This window comes from Pseudonaja textilis, chromosome 8 (genome assembly GCF_049901715.1).
Source record: "Pseudonaja textilis isolate UNSWEBS1 chromosome 8, rPseTex1.2, whole genome shotgun sequence".
In the NCBI taxonomy this organism is placed as follows: Eukaryota; Metazoa; Chordata; class Lepidosauria; order Squamata; family Elapidae; genus Pseudonaja; species Pseudonaja textilis.
In genome coordinates, this window is record NC_141997.1 from 16397238 (window position 1) to 16417695 (window position 20458).

Genomic DNA, 20458 nt, shown 5'->3' on the forward strand with positions numbered 1-20458 from the left:
CCTCGGAACGAAAAATGTGACCGAGGGAGCCGAGAAATGGAAAATACCTTCCACCATTGCTCTTACAGGACAGAGTTGAGGAACTATATAGGTCCCTTTGTGACTTGAAGATTTCAACGTCCACAAGGTCCGCAGCTTCCCCAGACCTGCTGCTAACGAGCGCACAAGGCGGGAGGGAGGCGCCACATCTTCCTGGAACTCCGCCCTCCCCTCCGAGGGCCTAGTGGGTTGTCCGCCGGCGGCCTGGCTTTATTGGGTTTTTCTCGCTCCTGGGCTTTTTGCGAAGTCGCCTTCACGACGGCTGCAGCCATGGTGCTCAACCCGGTCCTTAAAAAGCTGGCCGACAAAAAGGTGGTGCTGGCAAGCGGCTCCCCGCGCAGGCAGGAGATCCTCAATAACGCGGTGAGTGGCGCGGACTCGTTTTAAATGGCCCTGCGCCGGGTTGATAGGGTCCGAAGAATTCCTTGCATTTCCAAAAAAATAATAATAATAAAAAATAAAGATTAAAAAAAAATCCGATCTAGGCAGAACGGCAGGATTTTTAACAATTACACGAATTGTTCATTACATGAACAAATACATTGTTCCGCACCTCTATCCCATAGGAAACGTGGTGGAAGGGCTTTTTTCCTTTTCTCGGCTCCCTCGGTCCCGTTTTTTGAGAAATGCTGAGGAAAATGCTCTTGAAATCCTTGCCCAAGTAAACTTACGCGCCTATTCAAGTCTCTCCTCAAAAAGAATTCAAAGATTGCAACGCAGGTGTCCTCAGTTAAAAGGACACTTGGCAGTGATGTAGAACTGGACTACATTATATTCTGCCTCTGTTGATCTAGTGGGCTGAAGTATGGGATGCGGCTTACAAACCTGCAATTACAAATCTAAACCGGTGAAAAAAGTTGAGAAAGCTTGTCATACTAGAGATATTGTGCGTACCCCCCCCCTCTATAAATTTTCTTTTTTCCTAAAGGAGCTAATGGAAGATCAGAATAAGGACCGCTTTATTCTAAGTAATTGTATCCATTGATAGCCCATCTGTAAAGGAAGAGCATATACATAGACATGATGGCATCATGGAATTCATCAGATGTAGCTGTAGCCATCAATATAGTGGGATGTAAAAAGCTAATGAAGGGTAATGCTCCCACCTGCTCTTCCCATAAGTATGGGACACCTCTGAAATCTGAGGGACCCTCCTCTCTGGCATATAGTAATACAGTAAAGGGAGCTGTATTAAATTTATCTCCAGCTTGTAAGATTCCCCAAAAGATTTGGAAATGGGACACTGCAATAGATAAAGTTTTAATCTGATTTTGAGAATGTGTATGTTGTAATGCCTTAATGCATGATGTGCAATACAGGTTGTCCTTGACTAACAACCCCAGTTAAGCCCAAAATTTCTGCTGCTAAATGAGACATTTGTTAAGTGAGTTTGCCCCATATTACAACCTTTCATGCCACACTTGTTAAGTGAATCATTACAGTTGTTAAGTTAGTAATGTGGTTGTTAAGTGAACCTGCTTTTCCTGTTGAGTTTGCTAATCAGAAAACCCCAGGACACCACAACCGTCATAAATATGAATCAGTTGCTGAACATCTGAATTTTGATCATGTGACCATGGGGATACTGCAATGGTCATAAGTGTGAAAAACGATCATAAGTCACTTTTTTCGGTGCCATTGTAACTTTGAAAGGTAATTAAACAAATGTAAATTGAGGACTACTTGTACCTTTGGTCTGACATATGTAAAGAAGTATACCCCATCAAATCAGCTTATTGATCATATTTAAAAGATTGATTCAAGAAAAAAAAAATGTCACAATGGCATCTACCTGTTACTGTTACACATGAGGAAAGAGATTCTGAAGCTAGTCATGCATAATGGTTATTAACTTCTGTGTTTTTGTATTCTGTTTTGTATTCTGTATTCTGATATAGGATACTGGCTCATCAACAATAAAGTTCAGTCATGTTCAGTAAATTTAGAGTCAATCAGACCCGGTAGCTATGTTCTGCCCTAAAACGTTTAATAGTGCTGGACATAAATATCACAGTAATGAACTGTTGTAGATGTTTTGGAAGGTAAAATGTTATGCAGCATAAAAAACCGCAAACAAATGTAATGATTAGAAATGACTAAGTATTATAGTAGCACAAAGACCTTAAAATTACAACAAATGGGTTTTTTAATTAATATTTATTAATATTTAAGTGTCCAGGGGACTCTTGATGGTTTACAAATAAAAGATTTAAAAGATAATGTGAATATTTTCATTTAGCTAGATTTAAACATAGATTGAACAGGGAAGAAGCATGGCTGTTATGTGAAATTCAATTTGTCATGTGAAATTCAAGTCAGCAGTTTCTTAAACTTACTAAGATGGACAGAAAGAACATTGTGCAGACTTGGAATATGTAATTCACAGCCTCTGGTTTCCACTTTTTTATAAGAGTGGCATTAAAGTTTTTTAATAAGCAGTAAAAAGATACAAATTAAGCTGAAAGAAAAATATTCCAAAATTGCAGAAAAAAGTTTAAAAAATGACAGACCGTAGTAGACAAAAAGAAAAGTATATGAGGAAATGAATTTCATAACAAGTATAATTTTAGTAATTTAACAGTTGTCATAAAATACAACAAATTATCTTTTTCCCATATCTCCTCTTTTTAATAAATTTTATTGCTTTTAAAATAGTAATAGAAAAAGCAAACAACAAAAGGAACAAAATTTAAAAAATATGTACATTATAAAAATACATAAGTGCTTAAAACTAAGTGGAAAAATACAAAAAAAAGTTCATTAAGGCTTACTACCACATATTTATTTTAGCCTTAGTCAAATAAGCCAAATTGTATTCCTTGTTTTTACTTGATCTTTAATCCCTTCAAGTTCTGTCGTAGAACTTGATTTCATTTTTTTCTCTGTCCCTTTTCACAAAACCCTTCAAAAGTTTAACAATGCTCTTTTGGAAATCAAATATAGAAAAGATTTTTCCAGATTGTTCTTTTGGTTTGTTATTATCCCATGTCCATTGTTCACAAGAACCCTTCAAAAACCTCTGCTACTAAAGTATTTCGATCCATTCTATATTAGTAAGTCAAATTTAAATATTCTTCTCTAATTATAATTAATTTCCTGAATCCTTCAAGGTTCTAGCATTCAAAGTCCCATCCTATTATACTTTTTTAAAGAACGTGTATTTTCCTACAGGAAGGTTTCCTGTAATTAATTTCAAAATCTTACTTAAAAACCACCTGGAAATTTAGTCCATTTGTAACTGTCCAAAATGAATGTTCTAATCACCCTTTTGCTGTTTATTTTAAAAAGTTTTATATTTTTAAAAAACTGAGGATGAAATATGGTGGGATTATCTCTATAGCTCTCAGGAGAAGCCTAGGTCAAAGCTGAAGTAATCTCAGCAAGTAAAAAAGCTTAATAGGCATAAGCTTTTGTGAGCCATACTTTATATATTGTAATACAATTTGTTAGCTGAAGAAGGTGAAATCAGACTTCTCAGGGTTTTTTGCCACTGTAAGCTAACATACCTATCCTTTTATATAAACCTCTCCTTTATATAAATTATAAGATGAATTTATAAAGATTACATGTTTAGATATGGTCCATCTTTATAAAATTATTTTATAAAGATTACATGGTTTAGATACAGTCCATCTTTTCTTCCCACTCTCTTTCCTTTAGTTATCTTGATGATAAAGAATTGTAGCCTAATAATCATATTGTATATTCTATTTTTCCCATAAAGCAAACATCACACAGCTACCTTTGCTGCTTATTTTCACTCAGTATGCTAAATTCACCAAGTAGTTAAGAAATCATCATTGTGAATTCATAAGGTGGATAATTCTCCTGTTTGTAACTGAAGAGCATCTAAATCAGGTTTCTAGCTAGTGAGTTGTTTATTTCTCCAATGTCTTCTATATGTAATTTGTGGGAATTAGTGAAACGATTTCCTCCTAAAACCTGAAACTTTTACCTTATTAATAATGTCTTTAAGCATGATTATGATTTGATTCAAGTTTAGCAAGAATGAGGCTTTATCATAATATTTTGTTTTTGAAGATCCACCAGAACATTTTGTTAACTGCTGCACTTTACTCAGTCTTTCTATTCAGACAGCCCTTACTTTCTGAGAGATTAAGTTTGCCTGCAGAGTAGAAAGATGAAATAGGAAAAGCTAGTATACTATATTCTCCCGTTGCATCTGTGATGTTAGATATTCCAGATCGCAATCTGCAGTTCTGAAGAGGATAGTGTTAAGTTTATTTATATTCTATAAAATATAAATCTTGCATGATTCCACCCCCCCCCCCCCAATTCATGCATTCTTTGTTTTGTACAGGGTCTCCAGTTTGAAGTTGTTCCGTCATGGTTCAAAGAAACACTTGAGAAATCAACCTTTTCAGCCCCGTATCAATATGCTGTAGAAACTGCAAAACAGAAGGCACTTGAAGTAGCAAATAGAATGCATGTGGTGAGCCTAATTCCATATTAAGGCTTTTTTTTAAAAAAAAGTTTATTGATGGGTCTTGTTTGTTTCTTGCAATGATTTATTTATATGTTTTTTTCTTATATCCCTCTTTTGGCATCAAATAACAGGAAAACTACTAGGCACTTTAGTAGAAAGCCAATGGTTGATATAAGGATGGGTGGAATAATGGGTCTGTCATTCACTTAACATGTGTTTGATTTTGTCCATAGGAAAATTGAATGTTTATAGCCAAGGAAGATATTGTTCACTATCACTATTTGTTATTAGTGCAAATGTATATTTGGCAGCCTGTTAAACATAAAACATGGAACTTGTGGATGAAATATTCAACTTGGAACAAAAGAAAATGAGCTCAAATACATGGAAGAGTTTAAGATATTGAGCCAGGATGAGGCCAAACCAACATTCAATATCCAATGTTCATTGTCACAGAGTGGCTCACCAGATTAATTTAGAAATATCATAAACATGATGAGAGGATGATAGCCCAATTTCTTTGGAGCTTTTTAATGAGGATTAATGTTTAATCTTTGACCTATCATCCATGAATTAATGTAGTACCCTTTTAAAACAATCAAGTAGTAATGGCCACCATATCATAGGGCAGAAAATTGCATAATTTAACTATGTGCTATATGTATAGATGTTCTCCTTCTTCACTACGTGAATCTCCCCATCTAATGTTTCAGTGGATGACCTTCAATTATAATAGTGTGACACAAAGATTTCTGTATTTTAAAACATATTTTAAAGCCCACATTTCTTTTGAAAAGACTTCAGAAGAAAATATATACCATCCAGACTTCTACAATTGCAGAAAATCAGCCACCGTATTTCCCCATGTATAAGCACCCCCTTTGTATAAGCCACCCCCCCAATTTTTGGACTGTGAAGTTTTGAAAAAAATATTTTATTAGAGAAACAAGTTATGAAGAAAGAAAATTTACAAAGAAACAAAATTCGACGTCTAGATCTACAACTTCGGTCATGACGCTAAAGCGGTGCGGCGACGCTAGCAATCTGCATCGGAACGAGAGTAGGAGCGAAGCATTCAGGCCGATGCCTAGCGTATGCATTTCTATCGCGTACTCGCACTCGTAATCGTATCATCACGTACAATTTTTACAAAAAAGTATAGCATACTGCTGGAAAACCAGTTTATTCCTACTTTATTATTTTATGCATTTTTCACGTATAAAAAGTGTACCTTCTTTGTATATGCCACCCCCCTACTTTTTGGGCTTGAAAATTTTGGAAAAAAGGGGTGGCTTATACATGGGGAAATACGGTATTTATTCCCTGCTTCCCACCATTCACCAAACACCAATCAAATGCCTGGCCAGCTTACAAGTATCCACACTCTCACATTTGATCTTCTATTAGTGATTGGACTTGAATGACATCAAGATTGTTTTTATTGAATTAAGGTTGCTTTTTCTGCTTAATTTGTTATCTGTTAACATTCAAATTTATAGGAGCATTGATAGTCATGGAGAAAATTGAATAAAAGACACAGATCTTTTATGCTTTATTTTTGTTTTCTTTCAGAAACATCTTCAAACACCAGATATTGTTATTGGAGCAGACACTATAGTGGTGAGTATATGTATGCTGACAACTTTTAGGTTAGTAATAGTTGTGTAGGTCTATAATATTCCTGGGTCCATACACATAATAGAAATTTAAAATATCAGTTTTGTCTATCCAATATTAGTACTTTTAAAATTGTATTATAAAAGGGTTATTCTAGTATGGAAAATGGGTAAACATTTTACATAAACAGTCTGAGGATGAAAGATGCTGCAAGTGTGGTCAGGCAACTAAAGTGAAGGTCAGACAAATTTGGAAAGAATACTTCTCAGTGGGTTCTGAATGAAAAAGGCATGAGCAAAATGGAAGAAAGTCCAAACAGTGTGGTTTCCTGTTTTGTGAAATAAATGTTTTGTGAACAATTAAACTTAACAGTCTTTTTCCTGTGTGGTTTATCACTTTCCTTGGAAACAAAGTTTTTATACTACCATACTTTTCTCTGAGAAAAAAATGTTTACACTTCCCACATCTTTTGTCATTCATTTGCATTGAAATGTACCATTGTTGAGAACGAGGGGCATATATATATAATATATACTAAAAGAGATATTATGATAGCTATGAAAAATGTGATGAAATCAATGTGTCCTTTGATTTCTTCATTATGTTTTCATTCAGAAAATTCCACCACAAAAAGCATTTTTTAAAGTTGTGCTGTGGCACTTTGTCCTAAAGAGAATCACTTTTATCTAAAAGAAAAAACATACATTTGTGTTTGCAAAAGGTCAAGTCACAATGGGTAAAACCCCTTTTTTTGCTGCTACTGCTAATGAATGTCAATAATGTGTGGACCAATAGTCCAACTTGGTGTCAAGATAATTTCATAATATTTTTTAGCCGAATGAGATATACATAGTAATATGTATACTTTTCCATTTCAGAGTATAGAAGAACAAATTTTGGAAAAACCAGTGGACAAGCAGGATGCCTATAAGATGCTTTCCAGGTATGTGCTTTAAAAATAAATTTTAATGCAAATAATGCTTTTATCAAGGCTTGGCCATTTGCAGTGTATTATTTTTATATTAGACTTTTATAGACACAAAAAACTCCAATTTTTTTTGTTAAAATACCATTAGTATGAGAGAAATCTAAACAGTGTAGGGTAGTACATTAGAGTTTGATTTCTAATCTCTTATGCAGCATATTTGTACTAATGTATTTCTGTTCATTTTTATACTTTTTAATTTTAATTTTAGATATTCAATGTATTATTGACAGACCTGTGTAGATTTGAAAGACATTATGTTATTATACCAATGTGCTACATCATTTCCAAGAATTGAATCCTTTTTGTTGTTGTAACTGTTAATTAGTCTGAAAAAACTACCATTACTTAGAACAGCATTTCTCAATTTCAGCAATAGTAACATGTTTGGAATTCAAGTCATAAAATTTCCACACATTTTAAATTGCAAGATTGAAAACACTGATTTATATTATAATTTAGCAGTCTGGATGGATGGACAGACGGATGATAGATGATACAATTCTTAATTGGCCAGATGTGATTGGATACAAAAGGAATTTGTCTCCATAAATCATAGGGTAGCAATAGCAAAAGGTAATAGGAAAGATGAGAAGATGAGAAAAGATAAGAAATGAGAAGATGAGAAAGTGAAAAAGATAATAGCAATACAGCCCTACTACATCTTTAGGCCTACATGCAAATATTGTGTTGTCCCATGTTCTACACAATTTATACGAACGGGTGTACGTACGTACGTACGTACGTACATACATACATACATACATACATATATATATATATGAGAGAGAGAGAGAGAGAAGCCTTATACCATAATATGTGAGAATGTATTACCATTTATATCTGGTCAATAAGGCTATGCTATATTATTCATAAATGATAGAGCATATCTCTTCATAAAGTTGTTACTTTAAAGGAAATTAATCTTTATTTCAAAATATGGCAGACTAATTTTCTATTCTTTTTAATAGATTAAGTGGCAAAGAACATAGTGTTGTCACAGGTGTTGCAATTGTTCACTGCAGTAGTAAAGGTAATATATTTGTGTCAGATCAATTTTCATTATTTGTACAGTTGTTCACTCTTTAGTATCACCCTGAGTCTAGAGATTTCAGGAATTAAGCTTATCTCTATTCAGTTGAAGTTCTGAAACTTTAACCCTTGGTTGTTGGATATATGTTCTACCTTTCTTCCAGGAGTTCAAGGTGGCTTAGAACAACATTAATTCCCATTTGTAAAAAATGATACATTGCAAGCATCCAAAACCAACAGATGACTTTTTCTAAATGGCATTATTAGGATCACTTGATATTCTCTGTTAAATCCAGGAGAAAAGGCCAACTGTCCTAGCATTTTAACTTGGGCGTAAAACATATCTTATGTTCTACATGTCATTCATCATGTGATTCTTTGTTAGGGAGGACATTTCCTAGTCATCTTTATTCATAGCTAAAAAGAACCAAGTAAACAGAACATAAATTCCAGATGTAGACATGTATTCCAGATGTAGACATCCCATAGATTGCTTTAACAATATTGCACTGTTGACAGTTTTATTTTTAGTACCTTTTCTAATAATTTCTAGCATGGAATTTTTTTTACAGATAGTGTCTAGAGACTATGGTGTACAAGTAAATCAATAAATACATAATGAGATATTCTGATATAGTGATCTTTTTAATTAATGAAACTCAATGCAGACCTCATCTGGTGGCACAGTGGTTAGAATGCAATACTGCAGGCTATTTCTGACTGCCAGCTGACAGCAGTTTGGCAGTTTGAGTCTCACTGGCTCAAGGTTGATTCAACCTTCCATCCTTTCAATGTTGGTAAAACAAGGACCTAGATTGTTGGGGGCAATATGCTGACTCTGTAAATCACTTAGAAAGGGCTGTGAAGCCTTATGAAGTGGTATATAAGTGTAAGTGCTATTATGATCTATGTGTGTCCGTTTGTAGAGAGAGAGTGTGAGTGAAGTTAGATCTTGTACTCCACTTTAGCAATAGCACTTAGACTTATATACCACTTCACAGTGCTTTACAGCCCTCTCTAAGCGGGTTAACAGAATCAAGCATATTGCCCCAACAATCTTGAGTCCACATTTTACCAAACTTGGAAGGATGGAAGGCTGAGTCAACCTTGAGCCAGTGAGGGTTGAACTGCTGGCAGTTAGGAGAATTATCCTGCAATTATACTGCATTCTCACCACTACACCACCATGGTTCTCTTTACACAAGGTGAACTATATTTTACCTTTGTTGATTCTTACATGATTTATTATGCTGAATTTCTTATGGTTAGAATATGTATATTTTAAATTTTCAGGAATCTTTTGACTTCAAATTATACACTTGAGTCAACTTGGAAAATATTTTAGGCTGATATTTAGAAATTGGTCTAAAGTGAAGTGGGTGGCACTTACCCTTAGGCCAAGTAAAGCATTTAAATCGACTGATTTTGGCTTAATTTTTTTTTTTAAGCAAATTTTATTGATTTTAACAACAAAGACACAAAACAAAACATCATTAAACATTAAAAACATAAAACCTCTTTCCATTATAAATCTTTACAAGGCAGGTAACACATTATTTTATATCACATTCTTCTAATTTATCCCATTTCCATATAAACACATAAATTCCCTTTAACCAATTTCACATTATTTCTCTTTACTCTTATTCAATAACCTTTCTTTTCTAATTTATCTGCTATTCAATCATCACATTTATATTTTCCTCTGGCTTGTTTATAGTTATTCTCATCTGGCCTTCCTCCGAGATTTTAATAATTCTCAATTAAACACACACATATAAAACACAAAAAACATAAAACTTCCTTGTAGAAAGTAACTTGGCCCAGATTACCTCTTTTTGTATGGACTTCAATTAAATACATGCTCTTCTTATATACCATTACCTATCTTATTTATCATTCTATATCTTCTATATAACTCCTCCCCACTTATATATTTCATCTTGCTTTAAAGCAACATTTTTATATCTTTTGTCCATTTTCCCATTTACATCTATCTCATTCCCAATATAAAAAAGAATAATTTCTCCTGAAATCACTAATCAGAGTATGATTCCTTTCTATCATTCCCCTGAACTGAAATTTGAAATAACACCTAAGTCCCAATCTGATTCTGCTTAGTACATTCTACTATTTCAAAAACAAATACTACAGTAATAAATCTATAATAATCAACACATTAGCCCATTAAACTCTATAATTAAACTAATATTTTAAACATTTCCTTTAATGTTTTATTAAAACTTAAAATCATTCATTATTAAACATTTTAACATTGTGCCTTAATATTTAAATCTTTTATTAAATCTTATAAAGTTCTAATTTTCTATTTTTGATACAAATACAGCTACTACAATACTATCATGTGTCCTATGCAGAATCCCCTTTTTTTAAAAAAAAAAAATCATAAGTTACCCCTTGTCCCTAAAAAAAATTTTCTTTTTCCCATCTTGTTTTATACCTTTATAACTTTCCCCCCACTTTTTCCTTTCTTTCTTGGCCCACCTAGACTTTTTACCTACTCCTGTCCAGACCTCTGCCTTCTTAGCTTCCCCTTTCTGTTGCATTCTTCTTTCCTTTTGCTTGCTGGCATTATATTGTTTTTGCATCTTATTTTTCTCTTTTATAGATATTTTTTTATGTCTTAAGACCTTCCTTTTCCCTCCTCTCTCTCTTTTCTTTCTTAATCACACTATTTAATTCATTAAAAATGGATTCTTCTTCCGCTTCTTCCAGCTGTTGTTTAAGTTGCTGACACATAGCAACTGCCATATCTAGAAAACAAAGGGCTTCTCCCATAGCGTCCTTGCCTTCTTTCCTTATTTTTAAATATTGTTTTTTTAGTTCATCGAGAGGTGGAGCCATTATAAACTTTTTCTTCTTCTTTTTCTGTATCCTCTTCTTGAAACAATTTCCCGAAATCCCAAAGTCCCAAAGTCATCAAACAGCCCAGGCAAAGCACAAACTTCTTCCTTTTACAATTTCTCTTTCTGGGGTAAAGTCAATTAGGAAAAAAACCCAAACTGTATTTTAAATCTTTTTTGCAGTTTGCTTCTAGTCTTTTTATTTTCAAAGCATCTCCTCCAACATAGTCTTGAAAAGATTTTCTTTTTCCAAGCCTCTCCCTTCCCACTTGAAACAAAGGGCTTTAAATGTTTACCTTCTGTTAGAGAGCAGATTTTCCATGTCCATTTGTTAATTCCATAAGGGAGGGAGAGTAACTTTCTCTTTCAACATTTCCCTTTGCCGCTGGAAACCTCCATTAGAGACATTGTAGCATCCAAAAAGATAATAATTTTCCAGGCATTAAATATATCCTTAAGGTCCCGGTTCAGCCAAGACGACTTTCATTTTAAAACTTCCTTCTTCTTCCTCCTGCACATTCTTAATCCAGTTGCTGGCTTCTTCGTGGCGGCCATTGAGACCTCCGCTCCACCGCCTTGAGAAAAGGGGGTTATTGCCGGCTGGGGAGGGGGTCTGCGATACCCCTCAACCCCTATCCGGGTCCCCCCTATCTTCAGCTACCCCAACAGGGCAGCCTTATCCTCCAAATCCGTCAGGATCGGAGGCACCAAGATGGCTAGCACAGCAGGGATCGCAGAGAGACGCGAATCCCTGCTGTCACCGAAGCCAGGCAAACAGGAAGTCCCTGATTTTGGCTTAATTTTTAAGTACTTCCACTTGCAAATTTCAGCATTCAGAACATTTCTAGTTACTGTGTGGTTAGATTTCCAGATATTTGGGAAAAGTGGACACAGTAACTTTGAATCCTTTCAAGCAAGTAACTTAGTTGGCAATAAAACAAACCTTGATATTATTGGATAATGTGTGGCATTAATGAGAATCACCATTACTTATATAAAACAGTCCTATACAAATTATTTAAAAATACAATGCAGTGAGACATCTTGGCAAATGTATGTAGAAAATAGCTTGAATATTTGCTAAAGTATTGGGATTAACTCCAAATTTCAAAATTGGTGTTTACAGCCCACTTAAATACCATTTAACCCAAGATATACGTCTTTGTTGATTTAAATGAACAAGTAACTTGAAAAACTTAATTTGCATTTTCTATTCAAAAGTTTTCTATTTTGGAGATGAAACCATTAAATGATACTATTAAATGATACTATTACCTCACTAAAGATATATTTTTTTTGGAACATGTTTCTGTATTATAGCAATTTAGTTTATTATGTTTTGCTACTGCCTTCCAAATTATAACAGTTCTGTGCTGTTGATAATGATAGGACATTATTGACTGAGAAACTATGAAACTATTTCCAACAAATTGGATCCAGTCTGGAAAGAGAAAGTAATTATGAACTAGGGAATCTAGCATTTATACTCAAGCACAAACATATATCTTTATAGGATTGGTGAAAACTCATGTTTTGAAACATTTTGAATGTGAAATTTGACAAAATGTCCATTTTTAGTGCAGATGTACTGCTTAAAGCTTCTTGAAAGCTTTTTCAAAATGCTTATAACATCTTGCTTTGTGGACTACAGATTGTGAAGACCAGAAGTAAGTCATCTTGAGTAGTAGCTCATCTTGATGTTATTATCCAATATATTATTGGTTTTATCCATACTTCTGCATTTTTAGATGATTATCTAGACACTGAAATCACTGAGTTCTTTGAAGAAACAAAAGTCAAATTTGCCGAACTCTCTGAGGAACTTCTCTGGGAGTATATCCACAGCGGTGAACCAATGTAAGTGCAATATAAGTTTCACTGCATTGGTCTAAAAACTTACAGCATTAGGAAATTCAACTTCACAATGTCAATAAATATCAATGGCACTGAAATATTGTATGAATTTGAGAATGTAGCATAATAAAATTTTCATTTCTATACTCACAAATTGAGATTATCAGCGGTACCATTTTCAGAAACTGTATTAGCATAATATAGTGAAGTTTATAAATCAGCTGTGAATGACAAAGTGAGCCTGAAGTTCATTTGATTATTATATTTCAAAATTGCTACAATAGTATTAGCAATTAGTGTGTTCATGTACATGTTGTTATTTTTCAGGGACAAAGCTGGTGGATATGGAATCCAAGCACTAGGAGGAATGCTGGTGGAATATGTTCATGGAGATTTCTTGAATGTGGTTGGGTTTCCTTTGAATCACTTCTGCAAAAAATTAGGTGAACTGTATTATCCACCATCAAAGCACACCATACATCATATAAAATATGACTCTATCCCTTCAGTGGAGACTTTTGAAATTCTAAGTGACGGAGACTGTGATTCTTCAGATAGTACAAAAATGGAAGATGCCAAAAGGCTAACAAATGGTGGACTTGTAGAATTGGGAAAATGCAAAGAGAGCAAGATACCTATGGAAATTCAAAATGGAATACCAAGAAATGTAACACAGTGCCTCTCTAAACTTACGCATCTTCTGGATGGATTTAAAGGCTCAAAGGTAATACATCTGTTATTTGGCCACATGGATTTAATTTTTATTATGCAGCATGGACTATAACATTTCTTTGATTTGTAGTAGCATAAATCATTTGAGCTGTGGAATTCAAAATTTCCCTTTAAATATTTTTCCTATATCTGTAGGTTTTGTTTGTGGCATGTAAGCTGAAAATATTTGATCTTCTTAAAGATAGGAGCACTGTGACCACAGAAGATGTGGCAAATCAACTTAATACTTCCTTACGTGGAACAGAAAGATTACTTGATGCCTGTGCTTCTGTTGGTCTGTTGGAAAAGAATCATCAAGGTCATATTTTATTCTAAAATTACTCTGGAAGGAAAGTGTAGAATAAATTGAGTACATGATATCCTAATGTCATCCAAATGTAATTAGAATACTAAGTACAGTAAACCTATACATAATTTAGGGGGGAAAAGGTACATCTGGAGAAAAATGAACTTTCAATGGCCTTAGAAAAAGCCCACCTTAGCACATAACCAGTTGTGATGCTGAATTAATTACCTGGTCTCTAACTTCCCTTAAAATTGCAGCCATGCTGGGAGGGAAGGCAACCTTAATTTTGAGGCATGAAAAGAGTTTTCTGTTTTAAAATGGTTTATCGAATGTTCGTTGTGTTCCAAATTCAAATTATCCATTTTCGGGGTATTAGCGTGTTTATAAGTGATGCTTAGCTTTTTGAGATTGTGCAGAAGGAAGTCTTTATGGATCATTCTGTCCTTTGGGGAAAAATCATTGCCACTTCCTGAGTATTTTCTTGTTGGTATCTGCAGTCTATTGCATTCAAACTGTTTATAATAACTCCATTTTAAAGAACCATGCATTTTAGATTAAAAAAAAAATTATTTAGTGTTTTTTAATGGCAAGGAGATGTGCAAACTTTAATAAGCAAAGATAATTGCTTAATTACATACAGTCATAGTACTTGATCTGTGAAGAAACAATGTTAAATTTCTGGAATTTGATGCACCATTTTTTTTAAAAAAATATGTTGTGTTTGTAATTCATATTTGTAATTTTTAAAAATGTCTTTAAAGGTTACAGTAATGCAGAACTAACAAATCTATGCCTGGTATCCGATAGTGAATATTCACTTCATGACTACATTCTTCATTGTAATGACCACCTGTGGACTTTGTTTACTCATTTGGAGCAAGCAGTTAAAGAAGGAACTTCACAGATACATCAAACATCTGAGAAGAAAGTGAATGATTTGTTTCAGGTAGGGAAGAATCTAGTTATTTTTTAATGAAGGTGAACATTTTAAAAAAGTAGAACTTAAAAATAAATATAAAGCTTACTAGGCATATTTTGCTATAATTTTGTTTTTCTTTCAACTTTTATTTTTTAATAGCAGTCGTAAAAGAAAATACAAATTGAATTAAATAGTAAAAATAAAAACAAAATAAAACATATACAAAAAAAAGAAAAAAATATTGTTCAGTCTTAAGCACAAGTGCAAACAATAATTCATCACTCCCTATAACATTACATGCAAAATACCTCTTCACATAACCCATCCTTTATGCATACATAAACCTGTACATCATTAACATTTCAGTCGTGTCAGCAAAAAAGGGTCCTAGATTTATACAAGCATGTCTTATTTTAAACTTGATTGAATCAACCAAATTTGTACTTCTTTCTTCTTTTAACAACATTAATCTTTAGTTTATGAAGATGTTGTAGGATTTGATCTCTTCCATTTTTCTATCTAAAAATTTCTTCAAAAACTTTAACCAATTTCTTTTGTAAGTTCAATAATGGTCAATTTCTTAATGTTATTTAAATTTCTACTTTAGTTGTATTATTTCTTCTTATATTCCTAACTTTTTTGTTTTCTAGTACTTTGGCTAATCCGTTATGTACTCATATTTCTGTATCAAGCAAAATTTGTTTCATCTCTCTATCTTGTCAATCTTCCAAAATATTCTCTTTTGCAACAGTATTTTCTCCTTTAATATTTTTAGACACAATCTATTTGTAGAAGCAATCATCACTGAAGTTGCTATTTTTTGACCCCATTCTTTAAAAATCTTTTGAAGTATCTCAAATATCAAGCATTTTCTGTTATTTTGCAAGTTTCAGTGCTGACTAGTTTTTCACTCTTTCTGCCTGGAATCTGTAACCCCCTCTAGTGTTCTGTTTCTGAAACCATAATCTCTCAATTTGCTATTTTGACTTAAGGTAGACTAAACAGATTGGTTCCCCTGAATGTGTTCTTCATTTATATAATTATTTCCAAACTTATAACAAAAGTCCTAATGCTCCATTATTTCAAGTTTTGTTTGATCCCTTAATTCATTTATAACTTTCTTAAATCACTTTCTTATTTAGTTCTTTGCTGTTTATTTCTAATTCTTTAAGTTCTTAAGCTTATGATAAATTTTTATTTAAGAAAAAGTGTAAACTCATCAAGTAAATTTACCAAGGACTTTTCAAACTTGTCATTTTGAAGATTTCTACCAATATTAAGGTAATTCTCAAAAGTGAATTTAAGGTAATTCTCAAAAGTGAATTTGAAAGTGAGCGAGCAAATTCAGTGTCCTTAAAAGATCCAGCACGACTGAGAGCAGAATGGTTTTCTTCATCTCTCAGCATTGAAACTTTCAATCTTGCAATCTCTCATAAGTAGCATTTGGCAGGTGTACCAGTGGATGTCCCGTCTTCTCCTTAGCCGGGGTGGTTCTGTGGGATTGGTCAAGACTAGTACAAGATTATCCTCCATAATAGAGACTTATCTCCTCAAGAAGGACATTCCACAATTATTATAGTCCCGCTGGAAAATACATACATTTGCCTAATTCATATCTGATTGGCTGGATGATGATCACAAGATAAGATCTTAAAATATTTATTCTGGTATAAGATCTTAAAATATTTATTGTGCCCTGGGATTCGAATCATTAATTTTCCATATGTCATAAAAATAGTGTATTGTATCTCTATTTTACTTATTCCTGATATTTTTCATACCAAATTCACTAACTTTCCCTACCGTGATTCAGAGAACAGAATATTTTTTCTGTATATAGGATATTCTAAAATGTATGGCATTCGGCTTTGTTCGGGTATTCTAAAATGCTTTAATTAAATGTTCTGTAATTTTAAGCAATGTAATTTACTTGGTTGTATAATTTTATCACTGCTTTACAAGTTAGCCAAAGGAGAAACCAAACTGTTTTAGGTCTTTTTACAAAATACACATTTTAACATGTCTTTATCTACTTGTTTTGTAATCTCACTTTCTTTTTTAAGGATTTCCACTGTCAGTCTGTAGAGGTAAAGCAACGTTTTATAAGAGCCATGGACAGCAGTTCCAAAGTGACAGCAAGAGACATAAGCACAGCTTTTGATCTTTCACAATTCAAAGTTGTATGTGACTTGGGAGGTATATATTATAACATTACTAGCCCTATATATTGACATAAAATATTCTAATGTACAATTGTGATTAAATGGATAGTTTTGTAAATATTATATAACTTATCTTAAGTACAGGATTTCTTTTTACTATTTCAGAGAGATAATGTACAGTCAAAAAACTGTTTTAGATTAATGTCTTTGTGTCCCTGTCTTCAAACTTAAATGTTCAAAATTACATAAGAGATGGAGGTAACTTCTTGTACAGCAAATGCTATTGTATCTGGTCATGGTGCATAATGCCCTGATAAGATTTTTTCCCATCATGTTTCCATACTATTTTCTTCAGTCCCCTGGGAGAAAAATTTAATTTATTCCTGACTGTACTAATATTAAAATAGTGTCCTTTCAAGGTATATAAAATCTGTCACCCATTAACTAGAATAGAAATCAAGTGATTGGGAAGAGAAACAGACAGATTAGGATCAGTATAGGGTCAACAGATATAACACCAGCATAATTTTATGTCAAACGAAGAATTTGAATAGTTCTTGTAAAGCTTAATAATTGTTTTTCTTCCATCCAACCAGTAAAAATGAATATAAATTCTATGGGAGATCTTGCAAATACAACGTGCATTGTATCTGAACTTCTTCTTTCCCATCTTTTCTACATAACACAATGACACAGAGCACTAAAATAAATTTCTGTATTCTCTCTGCAGGTTGCACCGGAGCTTTAGCTTATGATCTAGTCCAGATCTACCCAGAAATGCAAGTCATTGTCCTTGATCTTCCTGAAGTTATTACAGATGTCACCAGCTGTCAACTTTCAAGACAAAATGCTTGTGATGTATCCTTTGTATCAGGTAAAGGTGTTTTTGCCATTTGTAGACCTAACCAAGGCACTGGTAATCCAAAGACTACATGAGGATCTGTAGTTTTATGTGGATTAGTGATCTTTTCTGCAAAACTTTGGTAGACTTGGCCCGCCTTATATTTTAGTAGTAGTGCATAAATAAGAGCTCAATAAAATTCCAATTATCTCTGCAATAAAATGTTAATGTATGTGACTGTAAATGAAGCTAACTGGATTTGTTTAACAACTTAATTCTAATGAAAATATTAACCAAAATATGCATTACATTTTTTATGTTAGTAAATTGCTTAGCCTGATTTTTGGCATCCAGAAATTCATGGGAAAATGATATGACCCGATCACTTACATTTTTTGAATCTATGCACATTATGTTAAATATAGCCCTGAGCTTTTTTAGAATATTATAAGAATAAAATCTTTTCATTCTTCCATCCAAAAAGCTGGGTCTTTTCTGCATATATTTGAAGTGTGCTTATTTATATATTTTAGTCTATTTATATCTCATGTTTCATTTTGTTTATGAAGTTTTTCAGCTGAAAATGTAATCATTTTTGGAGAGAACTAATGAAAATATATTTTCATTAAATAGGTGATATTTTCAAAGATAATATTCCAAAAGCAGATCTTTATATTCTTTCAAGGGTTTTACATCACTGTTCTGAGGAAAAGATTTCTCTGCTATTAAACAAACTCTCTGCTCTTTCAGAGCAAGGTAAGAGTTTAAATCTCCCTCCTCCTATATTAATTGATTTATTGGTTTTACATTTATATAACTGTATGGATGATGTTTTTCATTCAATTAAACAAGGGATTTGAAAGCTAATGTTATTAAGACAAACTGAATTGTAGCTAATCTTTAACGTGGAAGTATTTTGTTTAAAACACTTCACAAACTTCAGTCTCTAAGGATTCAGGGTACAACTAATTATTGCATCCAAAACCCATAATTTAACAGATAAAGTTTTAACATTTTTTTAAAAAAAGTAAAAACAGTAATTCTTGTTGAAAAATAACATTCTTGCCTGAAACTGAAAAGAAAATCAACTTGGGCTTAAGGAGGGTTCAAGTTTTGAAGGAATCCCACAGCAACAATTCCTGTGCTTAGAATATATACTTCTGTCTGTTGTCTAGCCTGCCTTTGATAATGTAGGCACTAGAAGAAAAGCTTCTGTAGAAAACCATAAAAGCATGAAAAGGCATTCAAGTATTTTAGTTCCAAGCCATTTAGCACTTTTTACAAAGTCTTGGGTTGAAACCAAAGCTTGCAGTCCTTGGATTTATCAGCTGATCACTGGTAGCCATCAGCTGAATCTTGGTAGCCATCAGCTGAATCTTCAGAATGTATTTCCAAAATAGTTTCATATATAATATCTGGTTAGGGTAATTTATCCTGATTAGCTGATTTTTGTTTTTGTTTTAAATATAGGAATTGCGCTGCTAATAGCAGAGATAATTCTTGATGAAAAGCGAATAAAACCTGCTAGAGCTGTTTTCCAGTCTCTTAGTATGACAGAAGGCAAGGAAAGAAGTACATTGGAATACAAACAGTTATTAGAAGAACATGGATTCAGTAATGTACAGATTAAAATAACAGGAAATCTGCTAGATGTAATTTTGTGCTCTAAGAAACTATCTTCCTAGTACACTAAATAGTATTGAATTTATTACTTCAGCTTTCCAGAATACTATGTTTCTATTTCTGATTTTGGTGTCTCTGAATTACAGTGGACAATTGCATGTAAAAGCTATTCCACTTTTTATTATTTGTTAAAAACTGCACTAAATGTAATTTTCTCCTGAAAGGTCCTGGCTGTTGTTGTAACTAATAGTAATTATAGCATTAAATCATTTCCCCTCCCCCCCCCCCATTACATGTTCTTTCTAACTCAGGGTCTAATGTAATCCAACAACTTTTGTATGCATCAGGAGGTATACAGGCAGGCATCAATTCTATAGTCCAATGGCCCTATTTTGTAACGGCAAAATCCAAGAAATATTATAAGAAAACATAAAAGGAATCTACTCTCCCACCATTTTTTTCTCCCTCCCTCTCCCAATATACACGTTTGTTGATAGTGATTACGTTTATTGCCACGTGGCAAACTACATGTGATAGAATATGCATCTGCAGAAGCCGTGGGGGAGAATTTTGGCCACAGAGCTTTTCCAGAAAGAGGCTTAGATTAAGAGACTGCAGACCTCAGCTGGTGGAGGGAGTGGGAGAAACAAGTGATCCGTGGTAGTGCAGGGATTAGAATGCAGTATTGCAGGCGTTAGGCAGCAGTTCAACTCTCACAGGCTTAAGATTGACTCAGACTGAAGCCAGTAAAACGAGGAGCCAGATTTTGGGGGACAATAAGCTGAATCTAAACAGTTTAGAGGGTTGTAAAGCACTGTGAAGTAGTATATAAGTCTAAATGCTACCAGGATAGACACATCCTAGAATATCTCTAAGCAAATAAAGGATTGGAATTAGTTGGATCTTGTTATCTCATCTCTGGGTTTGTGCCTGATACATGTTATGACTAGAAAAATGTATTTTTTATTTACAGATTAGGAGCACTAAGATTATAGTGGTTACTATGATTCATTATCCATAGTGACTTCTGAATTAAATACAGATGTGTACAACTTCA

The 20458-nt window shown here is 33.5% G+C and overlaps 1 protein-coding gene across 2 annotated transcripts; it reads left to right on the forward strand.

Annotated features, from left to right (window-relative positions):
* The first annotated feature begins 193 nt into the window (after positions 1–193).
* ASMTL (acetylserotonin O-methyltransferase like) lies at positions 194–20303 on the forward strand. 2 transcript variants are annotated; one of them, XM_026707495.2, is made up of 13 exons: positions 194–402; positions 4361–4492; positions 6059–6106; positions 6982–7046; positions 8060–8121; positions 12733–12841; positions 13166–13562; positions 13706–13868; positions 14618–14802; positions 16839–16971; positions 17668–17811; positions 18412–18534; positions 19249–20303. In XM_026707495.2, the coding sequence occupies exons 1-13, from the start codon at positions 310–312 to the stop codon at positions 19461–19463; spliced, it is 1869 nt and encodes a 622-aa protein (XP_026563280.1). In that variant the 5' UTR covers positions 194–309; the 3' UTR covers positions 19464–20303. The 2 variants fall into 2 exon arrangements, with proteins under 2 accessions (XP_026563280.1, XP_087794535.1); XM_087938409.1 differs by having other exon boundaries at positions 18464–18534.
* The last annotated feature ends 155 nt before the right edge of the window (positions 20304–20458 follow it).